The sequence below is a fragment of the Lygodium microphyllum genome, chromosome 10 (genome assembly GCF_053477565.2).
Source record: "Lygodium microphyllum isolate KBCC chromosome 10, Lygodium_microphyllum_v1.1.10, whole genome shotgun sequence".
Taxonomy (NCBI): Eukaryota; Viridiplantae; Streptophyta; class Polypodiopsida; order Schizaeales; family Lygodiaceae; genus Lygodium; species Lygodium microphyllum.
Window position 1 is genome coordinate 129,394,760 of NC_141144.1, and position 23,490 is coordinate 129,418,249.

Consider the following 23,490-nt stretch of genomic DNA (forward strand, 5'->3'; position numbering starts at 1 on the left):
AACAAATTCACCACCCTTGTCGGATCGCAAGGTCTTCAATCTCCGGCCTGATCAGTTTTCCTCAAAGAGAAGCCAATCCTTGAAGTGGGAAAAAGCTTCTGACTTCAATGCCAAAAAATAGGCCCATGTCATCCTACTGTAATCATCTACGATCAGCATGAAGTATGAGCTCCCTCGCAAGGACTCGTTCCTCATAGGGCCACAAAGATCCGTAGATACAAGCTCCATCGGTGAAGTAGACCGCCGCGAAGCTTTGTGGGGAATGGCATCCCTATGCTGCTTCTCACGAATGCAGGAGGCGCATGGCTGCTGGCTCACCACTATATCTGGCAACCCTCGAGCAAGCTGTCCACGCGACGCCCTCCGAAGATAATCATAGTTGAGGTGACCAAACCGAGCATGCCATAACTCTGACGGTGTCTGAGAGGTAAGAAGAAGAGTAGAGAGGGCGGTGGAAGACTTCAATTTATAGATGCCGTTCTCCTCATATCCGGATGAGAGAACCTTCCTTGACCCACGATCAAGGACTCGCACCGAATCATTGTCAAACTCCACCAAAAGTCCAAGGGAGCAAATCTTATGAACTGACAGAAGATGATATCCTAAACTTGGTACATGCAAGACCTCTGAGGTATGGGTACCACCACGTCCATGCGGAATAAGCTGCATCTCACCCCGTCCTGCAATAGACACTGAAGAGCTATCTCCAATGAGAATTTGCCCACGCGAGGGTCGCAACTGGGCAACACCATCTGATGAAGGAGTCATGTGCCGGGAGGCACCACTGTCAACGATCCACTCTCGAGCCTGGGGAGCCGTCATCGCAGCATCAGAAGCATTCGGTGTAGAGTCCTCAATGACAGATAGATGAAGAAATGCAACTGATGAGGGTGCAGCCACCACTCCAGAATCCTTCGTGTCCTTCTTGTTGGTGTCCTTCTTGTCTTTGTCAGGGCAATCCTTCTTCCAATGGCCAGTCTTTCCACAAATATGACATGTGGATTCTTTGTCCTTGTCCTTGTCTTTCTTTGACTTGTTATCCCCCTTCTTCTTCTTTTGGTCCTTCCCCTTCTTCTGAGAGGCTTGACCTGTCAGTGCCTCCGACTTGGAAGCATTCTGTCCCTTTAGTTGTTCCTCTTGGTCCAAGACCATAGGAACCAACTCTTCCCACCGAAGAGTGGACTCACGCCCCGAAGCAATAAGGGCGGAGTAGAAAGCACCGAATCGTGGCGGCAACTGGGACAAGAGTATGATCGCCATGTCTTCGGAGGAAATCAGCTTCCCCGCATTCTGAACCTGCATCTGAAGCTATCTAAGCTTGTTGATATGCTCCCGCAACGAAGAAGACTTGTTCACGGACAAAGTCCGCATCTGAACCTCCAAAGAAACCCGCTTCATTAGGGTCATCCGGTTATACATCTGATCAAGCTCCAGTTATATCTCCCGAGCCACCGTCAAGTGCTCGATGTGAGCTATCACAGCTGTAGTACAAGACAGAAAAAGAAAGGAACGAATCCTGGCATTCAGTTTGTCCCAGTGAGACTGTGCCTTGGCCAACTCCGCACGAGCATCGGAAGAGAGTTTGGACTCATCTCTCACCGAGGGCCGGTCGATCTCCTCCTGTACAAGCTCTGCCAAATCATAGGACTTAAGGATGGCCAACATCATTACGCGCCAGATGCAATAGTTGTCGCCATCAAGCTTCTGATCTGTGGGAAGAGCCGGTAAGACAGGCACCTTCCGGTCCATAATCGTCTGGAACTCCAAGTCAATCTCTATAGACATCTTCACCTGTAATGCTTTCACAAACACAAAAGCAGCCCCCTCTGACTGTGAAAACTCAGCCTGCTAGGGCTCTTCCGCGTCCTGAAACTTCTTCATCCGCCGGAGGCGATGAAAAAGCAAAACCTGCACTTGAAAGCTGAAAACTCAAACTTTCTCCTCGTCAAACAGGAGTAAACAGCAGCAAATCCACCACCTGGACTCCTTTCCCGCGCGCGCACGCTCGCTTCAGCCTTGTTCCGAGGCGCAGCCCTCCTGCCTGCCCTCAAACGCTGAAAACGCAGCTTTGTGTCGCGATAGAAACTCCTCTTCAGGTTGGTTCTGCACTCAGTCAGCCCTCTAACACTGCTCTGATACCATGTCAGAGTGCAGCGGTGTGAAGCGTAGGACTGAGAGAGAGAGAACACAGAGAGAGAGAAGAGAGAGAAAGAGACAGTGGAAGATGAAGATCTGCTGTATAAAGTGTGCTGTATACAAAGATATGCAGATATATACACGGGCGCAGTGCGCTGGACTGCGTGTCTCCACCTCGACGATGCAACCTGCTGTTCATCTCGAAGTCCGCTGCAGTCTGCACTGTCTCCTGTCAGAAATCTGCGAACAAAGACGGAATCTGCGCGTGCCACCAGTAGGTAATCTGCGAGCAGAAAAGTGTAGCCAAACTGCAGAAATCTCGGCTATAAATAGCCAGAAAACAGGCGCCAGAAATAGCAGGTCGGCTGACTATACTGCAGTCAGTCGGACTGCCACGTGGCAGTCTTACTGTACAGTCCGGCTGGACTGTGCAGTCCGACCAGGGCGATGATCTCTAACAAGAAATTGGTCGTACTACTCTTGGATTTCGAGAAAGCTTATGACAGGGTGGACTAGGATTTCCTAGAGGGCACCATGGTGAGGTTGGGTTTCCCCCACGCTTGGATTCGCGGGGTCTCCGCACTTTACAGATCGGCCACCAGCAGGGTTCTCATAGGTGGTAGGCGAGGGGAGGAGTTTCGACTGGAGAGATCGGTCCAATGGGGCTGCCCCCTGGGCCCATATTTGTTCCTACTCTTTGCAGAGGCGATGTCTCACTTCCTCATGTCACGTGTGAGCGGATTACGCAGACTCCGACTTCCAGTGAGAGAGGAGACTGAGTTATTAGACTCAAAGTATGCAGATGATACGGCACTCTACATACAGAACGATGAGTTGATGCTGGAGAGAGTGAGGCTAGATCTTGAGGTGTTCTATTCTACAGCAGGAGCAAAAATCAACGGCGAAAGTTGGTTGGTTTCCTCACAGACCCAGACTCTAGCACGGAGTGGGGCGTCCACCTAGGATTTAGATGGGTGACCGTTCGGTACCTAGGATTCCAGGTGGGACTCGACATCACTCCTGCCCAGCAATTTCTTCCAATCCTCGATTCTATTCGAAGGAAGCTGACCTACTAGAGCACGGCTCGCCTCTCACTAGCCGGCCGAGCCCTGGTGATTAACCAGATCCTCCTTGTGACGGCCTGGTATATCGCCTCGTGTTGGTGCTTCTCCTCATCCTGCATAGTGCAGCTTCGCCACCTAGTGCGGAACTTCCTTTGGTCCGGGTCAGACGGCTCCAGGGATTCCAGGGCCAAGGTGGTATGGGCGACCATCATAAGGCATCGGTCAAAGGGAGGGCTTAGGATCATAGACCCAAAGTATCCAAGTATGGCCCTCTTGGGCAAGCTAGTTGTCCGCGGCCTCACACCGAGAGGGCAGACCTGGAAGGTCCTATTGCAAGAGGGTCTCCAGGATTGTAGACCAAGGCTTGGCTGTGAGTGGAGGCCGTCCATGAGATGGATCTTCACATAAACTAAGATCAACCCCCCCCCCCCCCTCGATCACCTTTCCTACGTAGCTTGCTTCGCGCATGGCAGGGCCTCCGTAAGGCCCTAATCAAAAGCCCCCCAGGCTGCCAGGAGGAGATAGACCGTTAGCCGGTGATCTGGAATCCCCAGGTCAGGGATCAGGAAGGGGCACAGATAGGCGAGCGCCCCCACATCCAATGGGCTGGTTGGGAGGCTGGCCGGCTCATACCATCAGGACATGGCAGGAGGTGTACAAGATAGTGGACGAGGAGTACAGCGAGTATCAGGCTACCAGAGAGAAGTGGAGTTGAGGATAGACACAGCAATACCTCAGGAGTGGCTTGCTCCTTCGATATGAGAGAGCCGATAGAGCCCGAGGAGGTATGGGCCGCTAGGTTTTCACCAGTAGGAATCCCTCTACAGGTGGCAGGTAGAGTGGGTGGCACTCCACCTAGGACCTTCTTCACCATACAAGAGGGGGGGCGTCTAGCTCTTGATAGAGGGCAACAGGATGAGGGGATAGTTGTCATTTCATGGAAGAGGATCCGGGTGATTGGCCTTCACGGAAAGACATGACCAGCTGGACCCTTTTGTCTTTTGGCAGGAGCTCAGGGAGTGGAGCCTTTGGATCTGGGAGGGCAGGCCACTTGATGAGCTGGAGTGGGATCCAAGAGAGTGGCTATGGCCGGCCACTGCGGTCTCCAAGAAGCCACCGAGGTTCCTGGAGTACACCGCCACGATTGGCAGACATGTACTAATGCAGGGGAATATGGATTGGGCGCCATCACGTAGCAGACACTAGGCAGAGCACAACATTATGAAGCCTTTCCGAGGACCTTCTAGCGCAACCTATGGGATAGCTAGAGGCCAAGGAGGGTATCATATTTTTTATGGCTGGTGGCACATGGGGGCTTGGCGGTGGGAAGCTAGCATTCCCAGATGCAGAAGGAGGGAGGTTGTAAGCGCTGCACACAGCAGCCTCTGGAAACCCCAAAGCACTGCCTTTGGTCGTGTGAGGCAGCATAGCTCGTGTGGAGAGGAGCATGCCGGATCCTTCGCCGTATAGCACCCAACCTTGGATGTATCTCATGGGGAGCTTTCTGCTAGCAGGCAATCAGCTAGGGCCGTCACCTTCTGTATGAGGCTGGGATGGAAGACACAATATTCATTATCGAGGCACGGTTGTGCGTAGTGGTTGGTTCAGAGGCTCTACCCATCCGCCAAGTACTGGAGCCCACAGCAGACCACTCTGAGGTATGGGAGATTATAGGGAGTCTTACTGGTTGGCATATCTAGAAGGCGCAGTGTCAGGAGGCTTTCAGCAGAAAGAGACTTTCAATACAGGCAACCTTAGAAAAGCTCTGGACCTCCATCATCCACTCCCTCCGCGGCCGATGGGATCAGGTGCAAGGAGAGTATCCAGGGCTCATCAGGAGCTCCGATGTCATTTCCCGCGCACTTGGGGCAGCCAGGATCTATTTTTCGTGATGCAGGTAGGCAGCCCCAAATGGCAATACATCCCTCTCCATGGCTTCTTGCCCCCATCCCCCCAGACCGCCTTGAGAGGCTTGTATACATGATGTACCTATGACTTTCATCAGCTCCAGCTAGTTTGTTGAGCATGAGCACTTTGCTGTAATCAGTTTTTTTTTATAGTAATATAATCAGCCACATTTTACTTGGAAAAGAAAAGAGTGGGCAGGTTCAACCTCCCAGATAGCTCACTAAATGTACATGTGCTCCCCAACCTAGTGTTATACTAAGAAATGCACTTAGCCACTTAAACAGCCCCAAAACATGCTTATTTTAGGCTAATTTTAGCCAAAACCCTAAAACGGGGAGCGGATCAAGAAAGTTAAGTGAGAGAGGATCTAGAACCCTAATTTTCTATAAATTGGCAGCCAGCCCTCCACTCTTTTACAATCTCATTTTTGCAGGTTTCAAGTGTTACCCGCTTGCTGCCCACACCCCGGTCAAGGAGGACATCTCAGCCCTTGCTGTCCATCACTGTTCCCTACAGCCTGGCACCTGTTTCCAGCCCTCCACACGCTGATTGCTGCTGTTTCTGCCTGGTGACTGACTGCTGTTCATCTGCACTGCTGTCATACAGCTTGTCACGCCAACAAACTGCTGCATTTGCAGGCTCCAGCTGCCGCCCTGACATATTTCTCTCTCCTGTCTACAGTCAGTGCAGTCTTTCTCTCTCCTGCAGGCTGTCCTGCCTGCGTTTTCAATCTTTCTCTCTCCTGCAGGCTCCCTTTTTAGTCTCTGTCTCCTGTAGGCTATTTTGCCTGCGTTTTGTCTTTCTCTCTCCTGCAAGCTCCGTTTTTAGTCTTTCTCTCTCCTCACTGCTGTCTATATCAGATCCAGCTTCTCACTGCTGCGTTTGCTGGTGTTCGACATCCGAAGGCTGCCTTGCTGTGATTCGGGATCCGTTCGGAGTATGACACACTCTCCAGCTCATTACCCCTGCCCTGATCCTAGAGATACAGGAGTTCGAGGTTCAATATTCATTCACTGCATAGTGTGTTTGCTGCATGAGCATCATATTATTAGTAGTCATATCATTTCATTTATTCACTATGTTCATTGTCTCTGAGTTACTCTAACCCTAACCCTAACTGTGTTCTTTTTATCAGTCTGTGCTTTGTCGTACGGTTTCTATTTATGCTTCTGTGTTAGGGTATTTTTCTTTACACCTACAGCCTATCTCAATCCTCTCAGACTTGTGGATTCTACACAATTGGTGTCTATCAATCTCCTCTCGACAACCTGTGGGCCTTTGCTCTAGAACCTCTTGCAAGCTCTATCAAACTAGGAGCAAGCTGCGAAGGAAGGATGATCTAGGAAGGATAGTTGGCAACATGATAAACGTCCACATCAAAGATGATTTCCCCTCTCCTTCAACAAAAGGATGATACTCTTGGAAGCCCTCTTGGAGAAGTAGTTTCCAAATATATAACCGTCGCAGTCATGAATTCAAGCTTTTAATAGACACTAGTGACTATTAGTAGTCACTGATTTCTTTTTCCAAAATGTTCAAGGAGTCTGAACCTCAATCAAATTAACGCCCCGAGTATGCTCATGGTGAAATTGGCTAGCAGAAAAGAGATCTCTACTTAGTATCAAGTTAGAGATTTGGCATACACTTTTGGATGGCCATTGCACAAAAGCCTTCTCCAATGTTCTATCCTTGGGACACTATAATGGAATATTGGGTATGGACTGGCTTGCCAAGAATGATGCCCATGTTAGATGTGCTAATGGAACCCTTCTCTTTATTTCTGAAGATGCTAGCATGGTTCAAGCTCAAGTAGTCAACTTAAGACCACAAGCTAGTGTGGCCAATACCAATAAAATGATGCATGGACGCACAAAGACCAGCCTATTTGCCTAATCAAAATAAATCGCATGGACAAGGTTAGCACTAGTTCTAGTCCATCATGGCTTTAAGACTATTGATGACATTTTCCTAGAAGATCTTTCATCCTAGTTTAGCATGCCTGGAATAAATGATCTATGTGATCAACTTCATGGAGCCTGTATATCTAATAAGATTGATGTAAGATTAGGGGATAACTAGTGTGAATTGAAGATCATGACATACCAAAAACTGCTTTTAATATACGATGTGGTAATTTTGAGTTTCTAGTTATATCATTTGGACTAGCCAATGTACCTACTATTTTTAATAAAGTTATGCAAGACATATTTTACCCATTTTTGGATTTTATATTGATTTGCTTTGACGACATTTTGGATTGCTCCAAATCTACAAAAGATTATCATCATCATGATCTCAAACCAGTTATGGAAATCCTACAAGGGCATAAGCTCTATGCAAAAAAGAGCAAATGTACTTTCTTTATTGACAAGATTGAATACTTGGGATTCATTCTATCCACGGAAGGAATTCAGTGATCTAATTAAAGTTCGTGATGGAGTTCTATGGCCATATCCCACTACTATCAGACTAGTTTGTGGACTTTTAGTAATCACTAGATGGTACCAGATCTTTATCCAAGATTATTTGCTACCCTTCTTATAGCATTGCTTAATAAGAGCACCAAGATTATTTGAATGGAGGAACAACAAAAACCATTTGATAGATGGAAGTAAGCTCTAGTAACTACTCCAATCATGAGATTGCTTGACTTTGATCTATCATTTGAGGTAGTGATAGACACTAGTGGGAGTGCTACTAGAAGAGCTTTATTGTTCCGAAAGGAACATTTGATTGCCTAGACCTCCAAGAAAGTCAAAAGTTATGAGTCAAATTATGCAACTCATGACCTTGAGCTTTTAGCAATTATTTATGCTCTTAAACTATGGCAACTTTATCTTCTTGGGAATCAATTCAAGTTAGTCACCAATAGTAAAAGTCTTAAATGATTCTTACTCAACCTAATCTTAACAGGTATCAATGACATTGGGTTGAGATCCTTCAAGAATTCAACTGACTTGAGATTCTCTATCAATCTACTAAAGACAAGGTAAAGACAATGTCATAGCAATGGACCTTAATAGGAAATCATTTGTAGAAACTCTTTCAACGCCCAAGCATCTTGTGTTACCACTTACGTCTAAGGATTTACATACGTCCTTAAATGTCCCACATAGTTTGACTATTGGAACTTCAAAATCCATGACTTAGAGAGCGATCCACATTTTATGATGGTGTAGTCAATTTTCAAGATCTATGTTCCACAAGGGAATCAACTTAGATGAGGGATTCTTCATGAGGCTCATGATACTCTTATTGCATAACATCCACGCTATGCAAAAACTTTCAATGACCTTCAAAAAAATTTCTTTTAGCTTGCTTTAAAGTGAGATGTGTTTCATTATGTAACTCAACGCTGACTTTGTCAAAGACTCAAAACAAAAGGGATTAAGGTTTCAACTACCTAGTAGACTACATCCACTTAACATATCTCACATAAAAGGGGAGAGCACAAGCACGGATTCAATGCTCATTATAGGTATACCTATTAACAATGGAGGATTTAACTCCATAATGGTTGTGGTTGATCAGCTTATCAAAGTAGCTTATCTCATCCTAGTAAATAAGACTTTCAAAGATCCAAATGTAGCCAAATTTTACGTTAAGGCAATCTTTTCAGTAAGCAGCATTGAATTATATTTTTGAATAGCCTATCACCCTCAATTTGATGGCCAAACTTAGCAAGTAAATCATATTATAGATGACATATTACAAGCACATTGCTCTAGGGAACCAAAAGCACGGCAAACCCACCTACAATTGGTAGCATTTGCTTACAACTATGCTTCTCAATAACCCATTCAGATGTCTCCTTTTAAGGCTTGATATGGGCACAAATGCATCACACCATTAAGTCATTCTGACCCAAGCACCAAGGTTAAAGAATCAACACAAATGCTAGAAGTGATGGATGAACAACTCCATTCCATCATAAAGGGCATTAAAAATGCATAAGGTCGCCAAAAGTATTGTGCTGACTAACTTTAATCTTTGAGGGCCTTTAAAGAAGGTGGCATGGCCTCCCATGTCAAAACAACAAAAGCTCTTTGACTTGGGGAGTGTGGAACCGATGTCATCACAAGAAAAATAAGTGATCAAGTGTACAAACTTCTTTTACCACCTCAGTTATAGGTACACAATGTATTTCGTATTAATTTGCTAAAACCTTACGTACCTAGTAACCCCCATGTGATTTGTAACAGCTAGATAATGCCAACACAGGGAGTAATCGAGCTTCAATCAGATCAAATCCTAGCAAACAAGATGAGACCCTTTGAAACCAAGTGCTCCGGAGTTTCTAATACAATGGGAGGGATACACAGTGAATGACGTCACAGGGAAACCTGAAAATTCAGTTGTAAGATGCTACATTGACTTTTTGACATATGAGGGCATCTCATGTTTTTAAAAGGGGAAGAGAATGTAATCTTTCAACACTTCTAGATCAAATTGTTGTTGTCATAGTAAAATATTTGCAACCATTAACAATTCAAATTAGCTTAACAAACATTTTCAAGTTCCTAACTTTCTGAAGCAATCGACAAGCCATTTCTTAATGCATATCATGTTTTTCTTAAATACTAAATTTCATGGTATTAGCTTAAATAATTTGACATTGGTCCTCAAGAATAAGGTTGTTCCCTAACATCAATCTAAAAATTTCCGAATTTAAATTCATTTAAAGTCGATTTGACCTTGGGTCAAAGTTTTAAAGCAGGGTCAGACCTACCAAGACAATTAAACCTACCTAGAAAATCTTAAAAATTATTCTAAGAATCCTGTTAGGATTTTACGTAGGACCCTACGGTTTTCAACTCCAAATAGTATTTGAAGATGAGTTATGAAAAAATATTTCTAATACTAAATACAAAATTAAAAATACTAGTGAGTCCATAAGCTGGACAAACTCAGAGTTCCATCAAATCAGTATAGAAGATAATTGACATTACTAGATTACAGCAATTCACCTGATTGATTATCAATACCTTATCACAATGACTCATATTCAAAGTTAATTAAATAGATGATTAAAAAATGTAGAAATTTCAGCCTTAACATAGATAATTCACCAAGCAGCTTGCAAGAATCTCACTAGTGACAATGCCTTTGAAGCTTGCCTGCAAGATTTCTTAACTATAGTACATGATGGCCATGGGTATCAAACCTATGGTTTTAGAGAAAACACAAATATTCAATTTTACATGCGATGGTAGTTGTAGTTTTTACCCTCCAAATAATTACTATTTGCATGAGTGATCCTAGTATTCAAATTGTATATTTAAAAGCCTTCCTGTGCTATGGGATTTTGAAATTTATATCCAAATTTCATAGAACTTACATTTTAACTCTAACTTATTGCATTAAAAAACACCAAAGCCTAAAAAATGATCTACCAATTTTTTAATGCTTGCTTTGGACTTCTGTGCAAGTTGCTACTTTTAGGCTTTTCTAATTTTTGGCAACTACTATTTTTGAAATCCTACTATATTTAGCAATTTACTTTGTTAATCTTGCCAGCTACTCTTGCTTTGTCTTTTGACCTTTGAGTTTGTCCCTTTGGCCTTAACTTTAACTGCTGCCTTTAAAATTTTAAAGTATGGCCCCCTTGCATTGTCATGATCCCTTAACAAAACTACCAAGTTCTATTTGTGTCCAAAACGGCATATAAAGGGTTATTTAAATATGGTAAATACAATTGCCTAAAAGCATTTCATCAAGTTAATAAAGCAAATTTGTTTAGGTTCACCATGACCTACATTTCAACCATGATGCATCAAGTCACGTTACTTCTATGTCATGTAAGCTTCAAACATTTGCACACCATGCAAATCACATCGACATGAAAACTGAAATTCAAGATTGAACAAAACATATACCTTTATAAATAAGGATTTATACATTTGCACTTCTCAAAGAACCTAATAAAATTAATGCACATATTGTAGAAATTTATGGTAGCAAGAGTTACTTACTTTACAAGATAGCATCTCTACAATACACTCTTGCTCATTTGCCACAACTGAGAGATCCACCACAGGAGCTACTTCAAAATTGAGAAACTCCAACTTTGGTAATATGCACCTAAGTATGAAGGTGATATGTGAGGGTAATACTACTCAAATCATAAATTTATTTAGCATTCATGATTTACTTGATACTTGTAGTGCCCTGGATTTTGAAGTATCATATATCAATAAACAATGCTTGCTTTAGGACCCATATGGAGGAAGGGAAGGAAGAATAAAGGGAGAAAGATATTAATGCCTATTGGAGACCAAATTGGCCTATGAGAGAAACCAATACAGAAGTCCATGTCTTGAGTATCATATAAAAACTAATTCAGAAGTTTGTACTCTAATGCTGCCAATAATGACAATCCTAGTGAGGGATCAATGTAAACCCATGTAGACTATCCTCTCATAAATCCCTCATTTGTGACACTGAGGAAATAATGTTTGTACTTTTCCACATTTATGGATAAGGGACCACAATATTTTCTCAAGTATCAAATCTCGTCTCAAAGTTCCTCTCCCCTTGAGAAAGTCTAAAGTATGGGGAGTCCTCCCCATATTGGAAGGATGATAAGTTGTCTATGCCCATGGAATTGATGCTCTAACAACTAATGAAGTATCTCAGCACACTGATTTTGTGGCAATAAGCATGACTATAGATTCTGCTAGTGCTTCACGCCATTGTTTTACCGATGCTTCGCACTAGGGTTCAAAGGTGCATATTTCATATGGCAAGATGATTCACCAGAGGTTGACATAAGGAACATAATCCGAGCTTTGAAAGCTTTGGCAGCTTAGAATAATGCAATGCTGAATGCATGAAAATGGAATATATGAGAATGTGGCACTCATTGATATATAGGAAGCGGAAGATCAACATTAACAAGATCAAACCTTGACTATATCTCTAGAGAATCCTTATGATTGTTTCGCGAAGTTTCTCAAAGAGAAACACATTTAATGGTGATTTCTATTCACATTGAGCCTATCATGGCAAGCTTATTATCCACACACATTGAGCCTACAACATTACATGAATTTGACAACATGTAAACTATACGGAGAGTTACTTCTTTTTCTTGCTACACACACACACACATCTAGCCATCAATCATTGGAAACAAAATCATATATATATTTAAATTTACCGACAATTCTCTATGATATTGCAATATGTTTGTCGAATTAGATATTTATACTATGAGAATGATTGAATACCATCATTACATTTTATATGTTCTATATATATGGGGGGGTGGTGGGGGGGGGGGGGGGGGCAACAGTAGAGCATTGAGTATTTGGTAGGTGATTACAATTCATCCAGAGGTGAAGTTAGGGGGTCTAGCATTTGAGGGGCTGAGGGGTTGAAATTGATGGGGGGGAGGAAGCTAGGGTTGTTGGATAAGATAGCATGGTCTTAGAGAGAGGTTTGAGAGGATAAGGGGTTGAAATTGATGGGGGGAGGAAGCTAGGGTTGTTGGATAAGATAGCAAGGTTTGAGAGAGAGGTTAACATTTTTTGGGAGAGCTAGGGTTTGAGTTTGGTTTGGCATTTCAGGGGCTAGGGAATCATGACTTGAGTTTTGGTAGCATAGGGAAGAGGACATTAAAATTTAGGGAGATTAGTCTTTTTAGGTGGGAAGTAAAGCTTGGTGGGAGGCCACACACACACACACACACACAATATATAATTAATGTAACAAAATTTCACACACACATATATAATTAATATATTATAAATATGTTAATTATGTATATAACATATAATATGTATATTACGTTAACCTTGTGTGTGTGTGTGTGTGTGTGTGTGTGTGTGTGTGTGTGTGTGAATCATATATATAATGTCTTATATTTATATTAAGTTAACCTTTTTACTATGCATTATAGATATATTAATAATTATAATCATCCGTGAATGTACGTGTGTACATAATATCTCATTATTAATATATATTTATAATATATAAATATATGATGTACATACTATAAAACTTCATTGCACACACACACGTCATTGTATTTCCATTAAATATAATACATATTATATTCTATTATTATTAAATGTCAATACATTATTTATTATTTATATATATTATAATCCGTATAATGATACGTCAGGCACGGGGCGCGTGGCAGCAATTGTTGTGCATGGGCAAGGTCACGAGTGGGAGACTAGAATCAATCATGAGTAAGCAAGGTTGTGAGCATGTGTGGGTAGGAGCGCATGCAAGTGGGTCACGGTGCTATGTGGCATAAGCAAAAGCTTTTGTGGAAGGGCTTCACGTGCACCATGTGCCCCGCCCCTCCCCCCCCCCCCCCCCCAAAAAAAAAATGTTTTTGATAATAATAATAGAAGATAGAAGATGATACGAGGGACTAACATGATAGTTTATTTAGGCATGCCACTTTGACATATCTAGAATAGTTCATGGTCTAGAATAGCTTCTCTATTAGCATTGGGCTACTGCAAATTCTACTTTTATGATCTCATATGGTACATAAGGTTTATTGTGAATTATCTACAAGATCATAAGGATTTGAGGTCTCTCCATCCATCATCTATCATAAGGAGAGGCCAGGGACTGATATAGGTGTAGCATATATTGGAGTTGGAAATAATGTATTACAAAGCGATATTTCTAGTATCTACAAGGCTCCTAACCATAGGCTTCATGGCATTGTTGCTCCATTTGTGCAAATGCAGCACACCCTCGTATGAAGCTATTTGGTGATGCATGTCTCAAAGAAACCACTTCCCATGCTAGTAAAAGTGGTGACTATATATACATATGAGCTTTCACCTTCACCCACTACCTCTATATGTGATCGTGGTGTCTCTCTTAATCCTCTTGGATATGTGAAAGACAATGTTCCTAAGGTTCACCAAAGATCCCTCTCTGTATGCAAAATTTATCTAATGCATCTATTTGGTGTTGTGATCCCACTTGTGAGTTAGATATGTGAAACCACTACCGCTAACTCTATTAACAAACTTAGAAATCTCATCTATGAATAGGTGAAAAAGTGACAGAGAGAGTAAGCAACCTTGCTTCAAACTAAAAGGTGCTCTATAGCTCTTCTGATAAGCCACCTAGGCATCTCATCCACCACTCTCTCATCCAATGCAACTATCACCCATATCATCTCTAATGGTACCTTGAGGATCTACGATCTCTATAGAAGCCTATTAGTAGTTACATCCTTAGACATCTATGGACCCCTATAGCATTGACCATTGACCATTAGGTCACTAGGTGTCAATAAGCCTCTAGCTTATGGTGGTTAAGAGATCTTGTATTAAAGGCCAAGGTGGTTAAGGACTTGGGAACTCATTCATGCCATTACCAATCATCCACACAAGGATGGTATGGGTATGGTATGGGACAACCACCCTTGCAATGGGAGCTTGGACCAACTAGTCATAAGCTTAGAGATGAGCCCATTTGGCCCAATGGTCGGGTAGCAAGTTTGATTTCCATCCCTCTATGTTTCTTTTTTGCGCTTGAATGGCTTACATCATGTCATGTGTGTCATAACAGACATCAAGGAAGGGCAGTAGATCTCTTGCAACTCTTTAAAAATGCCATCAGGGTCATCTGCATCAGTAGAATCTTCTGGTTCTAGATTCAAATATCAAGCAGATCATAAGAGGTAGAAGGGCCTCATGAAGTTTTTCTTTGCCTTTCTGTGAACATGCATGATGCATATTCAAAGAGCCTAGTGAAGGAGAGGAGAAGTAGGAACTCCAACCCTTTTGTAATCTTCTTGTGGAGAAAGTGTTCCAATCTGTGATTGGCAAAGGAGGAGAAACGGACAGGAGTGTTGACGAAGAAGGATTTGTAGAAGAAGCAACTCCAGTTGAAGATTGTGGTTGGATGTGAGCTTTTACTAATTGTTGATATAACACCACAATATTGTCACAAACTTGTTGTAAATTATCCATCTTTTCCATAATACCTGTAAGAAGTCTGCTCTATTAATTTTTTACAATGCTGGCAGATACCATGTACAATTGTAGCATAATCACAAGGCTAAGTGTGAATTTAAAACATTTGCTCTTTGAGATGGAGAAATCTGGAGCTAAGGTTGTACAGAAATAGGAAGCTTCTGAGATGCCTTTTCTTCGTCTATTTCTGGAACCATGTGTTGAGGAAGATGAAGAGTTTTTCCTTTTACATTTTGGACTTTGATCACCCTAGGAGGCAATAATTCTTTTTTTCTAAGGGATGAAATAGCTTATTGCTATTCATAAGTAAGCTCTATCTCTGACCAGTTTACATACTCTGGTACTTTCATCCGACTTCAGAATAATCGTTTGACCTCTATCTTTAGATGAATTCATTCTTCCACTACTCTAGGAATAGCTAAGGACATGCATCTAAAAACCATATGATATTGTATGGCTAAGTGTGCAAAGGATTCTTTCATCTGTAGACCCATGGTACTAATGTGAAGCATAAGCAATTCAGGCAAATAAGGGTCATCCATGGCTATCACATAATTTGGTCTAGGTTCAAAGAAGATAGGACCATTGGATAATGGGGAAACAACAGCACCAACTATCATTCCGTAAGCTCAACATGTCTAGTGTCTAAAATTGCAGCCATACAGAGACATTAAAACCTCTACGAAACAAAGGGATTATACCAATTGCTATGTATCCTAAGTGCAAATATGGATAATCTTTTTTCCGTTGGTGTTTTTGTATTTTAGGAAGCACTAAGGACAAGAGATTGATATATTGGTCTTCTACTAAAGTATCACCCACGGTTAAGATAACTTGATCTTCAATATACATAGCAGAAGCCTTGAACTTTAAGATTTGATTCTCACCGTATATGTGTGCTGTACCAATATCAGGTAGTATCCATTTGGAGCTAGGGTATGCCTCATCCACAATGATGGTTGAATCTCCCAAAGACTTGTAGCGTTCTAATAGTGTTTTGAAGGCAGAGCTGAACACATTAGAACCGTTCTTGGAAGAAGCCATGAAGGATTTACTGGACTTTCTCGAGGATGAATGCTCAAACAACGGCACAAGTGGCACCACAAGCCTAAAAGCCTTAATAATGAGCAAAACCTCACAGTCACTAACAACCCTCTGTGCTTGATACGACAATAAATTAATTGCACTGATATCAAACACAGAAAGCACGGCGGAAACGGGAACACAGAGTGAGAATTTCGTAAACACGGAGACAGTCCTGACACAACTTACTCGGAATGGACGTATAAAAGATTGAGCACTATATTAGGTTGTTGAGATACAAGGCTATTGTAAGAGAACTTGGAGAGAATACAAAGCTTGAAGATTGAGTGCAGAATACTCACTTGAGATACAAAGGGTGTATTTATAGGTTTTTGGTAGTGAATAAATCATTGTTGTTTAGTGGAGTGTGAGTGCGCATTTGTTAGTGCATGTGCACTGGCACATAGTACACATGGAATATTATACAAGAAGCAGAAGATATACAAGGTAGGTGGGTCAAGGTGGTTGGCGTGACAAAAGGTCTGCCACCGTGTTGTGTACGCCCGGAATATGTTGAAAAGTTATGTCAAGGGCATCAAAAAGGAGGGACCACCTTAACAATCTTTTGTTGCTGATTTCATTAGTACTTTTTTTGTAAGGTAACTTGGCACATGTTAGAGATTTGTCCTTATAGTGAAAGGGACAAATTCTACAAAAATAGCTTTAATCATTGCCAAGATTTCTCTTTGGTAGGACGGGTAGTTTTGTTGTCTTGTTGAAGATACCCAACGCATATCGGCAAATGTGTATGGTAGATGGAGTAGTTGAACCATCTTCCTCACATAAACAAGTACCCCATCTGGAGTCAAATGCATCTGTGTAAAGGATGAGTGGGAGCCAAGTTGGTAACTTGAGGGGTGGTAGATGGCGAATCAATTCTTTAATGTTTTGAATAGCTAGGGTATGGAGTGGTTTCCACTTAAACTATCCTTTTCTCAATAGAGGGTACAGGTCTTTGGAGTAAACCGCCAAATTTGGAGTGGCAAAGTTCAGCAGATTTAGGCAGCCAAGGAGTTGTTGTGGTTGCTTGACATTGGTCAATTCATTGGGCATTTCAAGAACCTTCGTCAACACATGTTCTTGCAACTTGATTGTATCCTATTGGATTTCTAACCCCAAAAATTCAACAGTAGTGGTGAACATGATAGATTTAGTTGGGGAGAGCACCATGCTTGCATCTTCCACGGCCTTGGCAAACTGATAAAGATGATCAATGTGTTCTTGAATTGTTTCTAAGAACACTAAGATATCATCAATATACACCAAACAAAAGGAAAATTTGGAAAACATTGAATCAGTCCACCCTTGAAAGTATGTTGGTGCTATTTTGATGCCGAATGATAGCACAGTCCATTGGTAATACCCCTGAGGGACACAAAACCCTATTTTGTATCTATCTTCTTGCTTGAGAGGAAACTACTAGAATCCTGATTTCAAATCAAATTTATTGAAAATGTTAGCTTTCTTCAATTTCTTTATCAGGAGATTCTTTATAGGGATAGGGTGACCATGTCCAATGAGATAAGTATTTAATGGCTTATAATTGATCACCATTCTTTCTTGCCTCTTTTTTGTTCACAATGCTTGTTGACATAGAAAGCTTGGCATGCCCACGGCGAGTTGGTTGGTTCTACCAACCCATTATCCAACAACATTTGAATTTCTTGCTTACAAAGGATCAAATCTTCTTCTTTCATCCCAAAATGTACAGCCTTTGTTGGGACGGCGTTAGGCTTTAGAGGGAGAGGAATAGCATAAGAAGCTCTTTTTTCACTGTACATGAGGGAATCTGCATGCATAAAGGACTTTAAATGAGATGTTACCTGCTGAATTTCATCTGTATATTTTTGTATTCCTGCACGAATCCATTGTTCTCTAGCAACAATCTTCTATTGTGAAGCGAGTTCAGCAATGGAGTATATGCTACGACCAATTTTGGGTAGCAGAGGAATGTCAACCTTCTTTCCTAGATAGGAAACAGTAAAGTGCTCAGACCAAGAGGGATATGGTACAAGATGCTAAAGGATATCTGTTCCAATTAACAAGTCATTCCGCATTTGCTTCATAAGTTGTATTTCTATGGGAACCTTGATTATCCCAAGCTGCAAATATGCTTGTGTGACATGGATTAGTATGATATTTTTGTTATTTGACAATTCTACAATGATAGGGCTAGTTACCTTTATACAATTCGAAGGGAATAATTCATAAGGTGCTATGGTCAAACTAGACCCAATATCTAGAAAAGCATCTACATACAAAGAGAATTGGGACATGTTTTTCAATTGGACACAAATCATAGGAATTGGGTCACCTGTAGTAAGAGCATTGATTTTGTGCACCTATGGGTTGACTCAAGGAGTGACATAAATGAATAAGGGGACTACTAAACTACAACAAAGCAACAAATCTCTATTTGAAGAGCTTATTTCAGCCATAAGACATATAGACAACAAATCACAAAGAGAATCCCAATCTATTGGTGACCTTCATAGAATCTCTCGTGATTCCAATCCAGCCCATCTTAATAAGAAAAGTACTCAGTCTGTTATGCCTACTTTTGAAAGAGGTGAACCATCAAAAGTGAAGGATAACTTCTTTTCATCACAAGCCCATGGCAATTATAGAATGGATGAAGATTATCATGGATGTGACCTCTTTTATAAATCCTTTTACCATCAGCCCATTAATGTGCCTAAAGGGAATATAGTCAATAATCAAGCTCATGTTGATGGAAAATATGATCGAAAACAACCAACCCAAGATCATTCAAGTAAAGAGCATATCTCAAATGGTCAGTCCCCTGTCACTTGGTTTTGGATAACCCTACCCTAGGCAACATTCTTGGAATAAGAATTCATGGAGACAACAATCTTATAGACAGCCAAATAACAATTTGCAACCATCTTATATAAGGAGTACAAAGAGAAGATCAATATCACCAACTTCAAGGGGGAAAATTCTTCACCTTCAAAGTGGAAGAAGTGAAAAAACAAACTTGAGATGTATTTCACTCTCTATCCTCAAATCAAAAATTTATTTCATGGCTCTTCACCTTGAAGGCTACGCTCACACTTGGTGGCGATATATGTACAAGGTTGGCCAACACTTTTCTACATGGGAAGAGTTCAAGCAAGCCATGCTTAATGTCTTTGTTTTTCCTTTAGAAAAGAAAAAACTTCAAAGAAGATGGTATGCATGGGCCCAAAGTGGAATGTCCATTAGAGATTATTTAAATACCTTTTTGAATCTCTCTATATATCTTGAAGACATTTCAAATTTTACAAAATTGAACAAGTATATCTTTGGTCTTAACCCTGCCTTGTCGGAAGTGGGAGCTCAATAACCCAAAAATTTGCATGAAGCAATTCGGTTGCCTAAAAGATATTCTCAAGATTATAAGAGAGATGCAGAGAATTTTCAACAAAGAAGTTTGGGGAATAATTCCTCCAATCAACCTAGAAGATATGGACAAGTGAGAGAGGGTTTCAAATAAGAAAACAAGGGTTTCACCAGTCATAACAGTAATTACAGCAAAGTGCTAACCTTTCCCACTGTTTATGCTTCTAAATATGATGGAAATTATGTTCCAAAACAATGATAAAATTTCAGAAATATGGTTAAGGCAAAAGGAAAAATTTCAAGTACTGAAAGTGCTCCAAAATTTGCCCAAAACAGTTCCAACAGTAACTTCCTTCCTCATGACAAGCTTAGGAAAATGGACGCCAAAGGATTGTGCTTTAAATGTGGAGAGAAGTGATCCAAATATCACAAGCTGAAGTGTAAAGCCAAAAATTCCAAAATCAACATGGTGATTACTCAAGATGTGGAAGTTGAAGAAGAAGAGAAACAAGAGAAAATTTTACTACATGTTGATGCTTATCCAATGGTGGAAGAAATGCATGAAGAAGAGGATGTCACCAATGAGGAATTTTATGATCCCATGAACGAAATTTGGGTGGCACCAATGATTCTTATTCTTTCTTATGTGCTATTTCACATGATGCATGGACGGGCTACAAAGGAGAAAATACATTTAGACTCAAAGGTATCATTAATGGTAAGATTACACATACTCTTGTGGATATGGACAATACTCATAGCTTCCTTAATAACAACTCCTTGAGTCGGGGACTGAAGTTGCTATCTATTGATATGGAATCAACCTTGCGAATAAGTTGCAAATGGTGGTTATGAGTCTTGTAAGGAAGTGTATCCATGTACTTCTATTAAATCGTCTTCTACTTACATAATAAAAGTGGATTTAATAACTTTGGATATCTTTGGATATGGGGCCAATTGATGTTGTTATTGGCTGTAGTTGACCGAAAACTCTTGGCAAATTTACTTCGGATTTGGAACAAAAGCAAATGGAATTTAATTGACAAGGGCAAAACATAGAATTGAAGGGCATTGACCACAAATACATAGAGCTCATCTCTATGAAGAAATTGCGGAAGGAAAACAATACTAAGTCATGTATTTTCACTCTTTTGCTTGCAAAAGTAGATGAAGATCAACTACCAAAATAGCTATCTTGAAAACTCTTGGCAATTTTACTTTGGATTTGGAACAAAAGCAAATGGAACTTAATTGACAAGGACAGCACAGGCACATTCTTCGAAGCTTGTTTGCTCCAACTATTGTTTGCTGACCCATGTTATGTAGGATCGAGAGCCCACTTGAGTGAAGGAGGCTTTGCAGTTTGATCATTGGCGGAAGGCCATGGAAGCCAAGTTAGAGACTATTGAGAGGAATGGCACTTGGTCTCTTGTGCCTCGTCCCTCTCACAAGAAGGTGATTGGTGTCAAGTGGGTCTTCAAGACCAAATACCTTAGCAATGGTTCTTTGGACAAGCACAAGGCTCGTCTTGTTGTTGAAGGTTTTGCTCAGCGCTCAAGCATTGATTTCCATTATACTTTTTCCCCCACTGCTCGTATGGCGACTATTCGAGTTGTTCTTGCCTTGGTTGGCCATAGGAGATGGCATGTTTATCAATTGGATGTGAGTCAACCTTTCTTAATGGTGACTTGCAGGAGGAGATCTATGTTGAGCAGCCTCCTGGCTTTGGATCCTCGGATGGGAAAGTTTACAGGTTGAAGAAGGCCTTGTATGGCCTCAAGCAGACTCCACGTGCATGGAACGAGACGATTGACTCGTTTCTTTAGTCAAAGTTGGAATATCGGCGCTCTAAGGCCGATCTGTAGCTTTATATACACACTTCCCAAGTTGGTCGTGTGTTGTTTGTGTTATATGTTGATGATTTGATTTTGACAGGGGATCATGCACAGAAGGTCCGAGAGACCAAGACAGCTTTACATTAGGCATTCGAGATGACGGATTTGGGACTTCTTCATTTCTTCTTGGGTCACAAGATCTATCAGTCTCAGAGAGGGATTTTCATCTCTCAGCAAAGAGGTACATTCAGAAGCTCTTGGTGACTTTTGAGATGGAAACGTGTCAGCCCATTATTACTCCTATGGATTTGAATTGGAAGGCCACTTCACACTCAGATTCTCCCGTGATAAATGCTTCACGCTACCATCAGTTGATTGGATCCTTGATTTGGCTTCTCAACACTCGTGTTGATCTTTGTTTTGCTGTGGGTCTTTTGGCAGGGTTCATGACGGAACCCAAACAAGTGCATTGGCAGGCTGCCCTGAGGATTCTTCGGTATTTGAGGGGGACCTCTAACTTAGGGATTTCTTATCCCATAGGTACAGATGCTTTAGATCTAGTTCTTGCAGGTTGGAGTGACTCGGATTGGGCTGGCGATGTGGACCACCGACGGTCTACTACAGGCTACTGTTTTATCTTAGGTACAGGTGTTATCTCTTGGAGCCCTTTCTTCTACTCAGGCGGAGTATCGGGCTGCGTCTTCCACCACGTGAGGTTGTGTGGCTTCGGAGATTGTTGGAGGAGCTTGGCTACCCCCAAACTCGTCCTACTCTTCTGCGGTGCGACAATGAGAGTTGCATTGCCTTGGTACAGAATCCTGTATTCCATGCCCGGACGAAGCACATTGAGATCCAGTATCACTTCATTCGAGAGAAGCTTTTGGATGGGACCATTGATGTGGAGTACTGCAAGACGAAGGATAATCTTACAGATTTGTTTACGAAGGCGCTTCCCTAGGCTCTTCTTCGGCAGCATTCCAAATCCCTCAGTCAGATGCCTCATCCAGGACCTGAGAGGGGGTGTTAGCATTAGACTCATCCCGTGGATAGGCTGTGTTAGGATTTCTGCAAAGTTAGGGTTTGGTAGAGCAGACAGATTACAGAGCCACGTCAGCAGTAGACAGAGTACAGTGCCATGTCAGCAATCAACCATGTCAACAGATTGCACAGGTGCCACATGGCGGCCTGCAGTGCAGTCGGACAGTATTTGGCATTATTTAATGCAGCCGACCTGTTTATTTTACGCCTTTTATTTATGCTTTGTATAGCAGTCTTCCAGCACATTATTGAGACATTATTCAGTGATTTCAGATTCTGATCTTGAGATCTGTTGGCTGAGACGGGCTGATGGAGATCGAGGTCATCAAGTCGGATACATACGCAGATATTTCCTCTACCCCCTTGTGTATTTCTGCACTCTTATACAGCATACTACACCGCAGGTTTTCTGCGTTTACAATGTCTCCTTTTCTCTCTCTCTCTTCTCTCTGTGTTCTTTCTCTCTCAGTCTTTGTCCTATGCTTCCACATCGCTGCACTCTGACATTATGGACCAATAGCACGCAAGCATTGAAATAAGTAAAGGCATCAGACTTGTGATTGAGAAAGTACATCCACATGTATTAAGAGAAATCATCCACTATCAAAAAGAAATACAATGCGCCATTTAAGGCAGCAATGGATGTAGGACCACAAAGATCTACATGAATGAGTCTAAGGGATTCAGCAGCACGAGTGAGAGACTACTGAGGAAAGGATGTACGATGCTACTTACCTAGCTGATATGCTTTACAGACCTCTTGAGAGATTTTTAGGCGTGGAATACCCTCAACCATCCCCTAAAGCAACAGCTCATAAAGAGAGTCGTAGCCAAGATGTCCTAAGCGAAAATGCCAAAGACGCTCAGAGTCTGTAGGCTCCCGTATAGTGGCCAAAGCCTGGAAGTGATGGAACTCCAAATCATCGACAGTCAACTCGATAAGAAAGTGTCATGTGGTAAAGGCCATTAGGTTGTGCCTTGCCTATAAAACCTCGACTATGGTGGTCGAGGTGAAGAAAACTGCTCGCTCCAATTAGCAAAGCTGCTAAACAAACAACAAGTTCACCCCAAGATAGGGGACATGATAAACATCATCCAATGAAGAGAGATCTGGACCCAAGTCAA

At 41.8% G+C, this 23,490-nt stretch overlaps 1 protein-coding gene across 2 annotated transcripts in view; it reads right to left on the minus strand.

Annotated features, from left to right (window-relative positions):
• LOC148030560 (DUF1997 family protein, putative (DUF1997)) overlaps nt 1-23,490 on the minus strand; it is a 97,277-nt gene that overhangs the window by 27,491 nt on the left and 46,296 nt on the right. For both annotated transcript variants that reach the window (XM_087686910.1, XM_087686911.1), the window contains exon 4: nt 11,081-11,189. In XM_087686910.1, the coding sequence (XP_087543036.1) occupies nt 11,081-11,189 (109 nt within the window). The remainder of the gene's footprint in view (nt 1-11,080; nt 11,190-23,490) is intronic.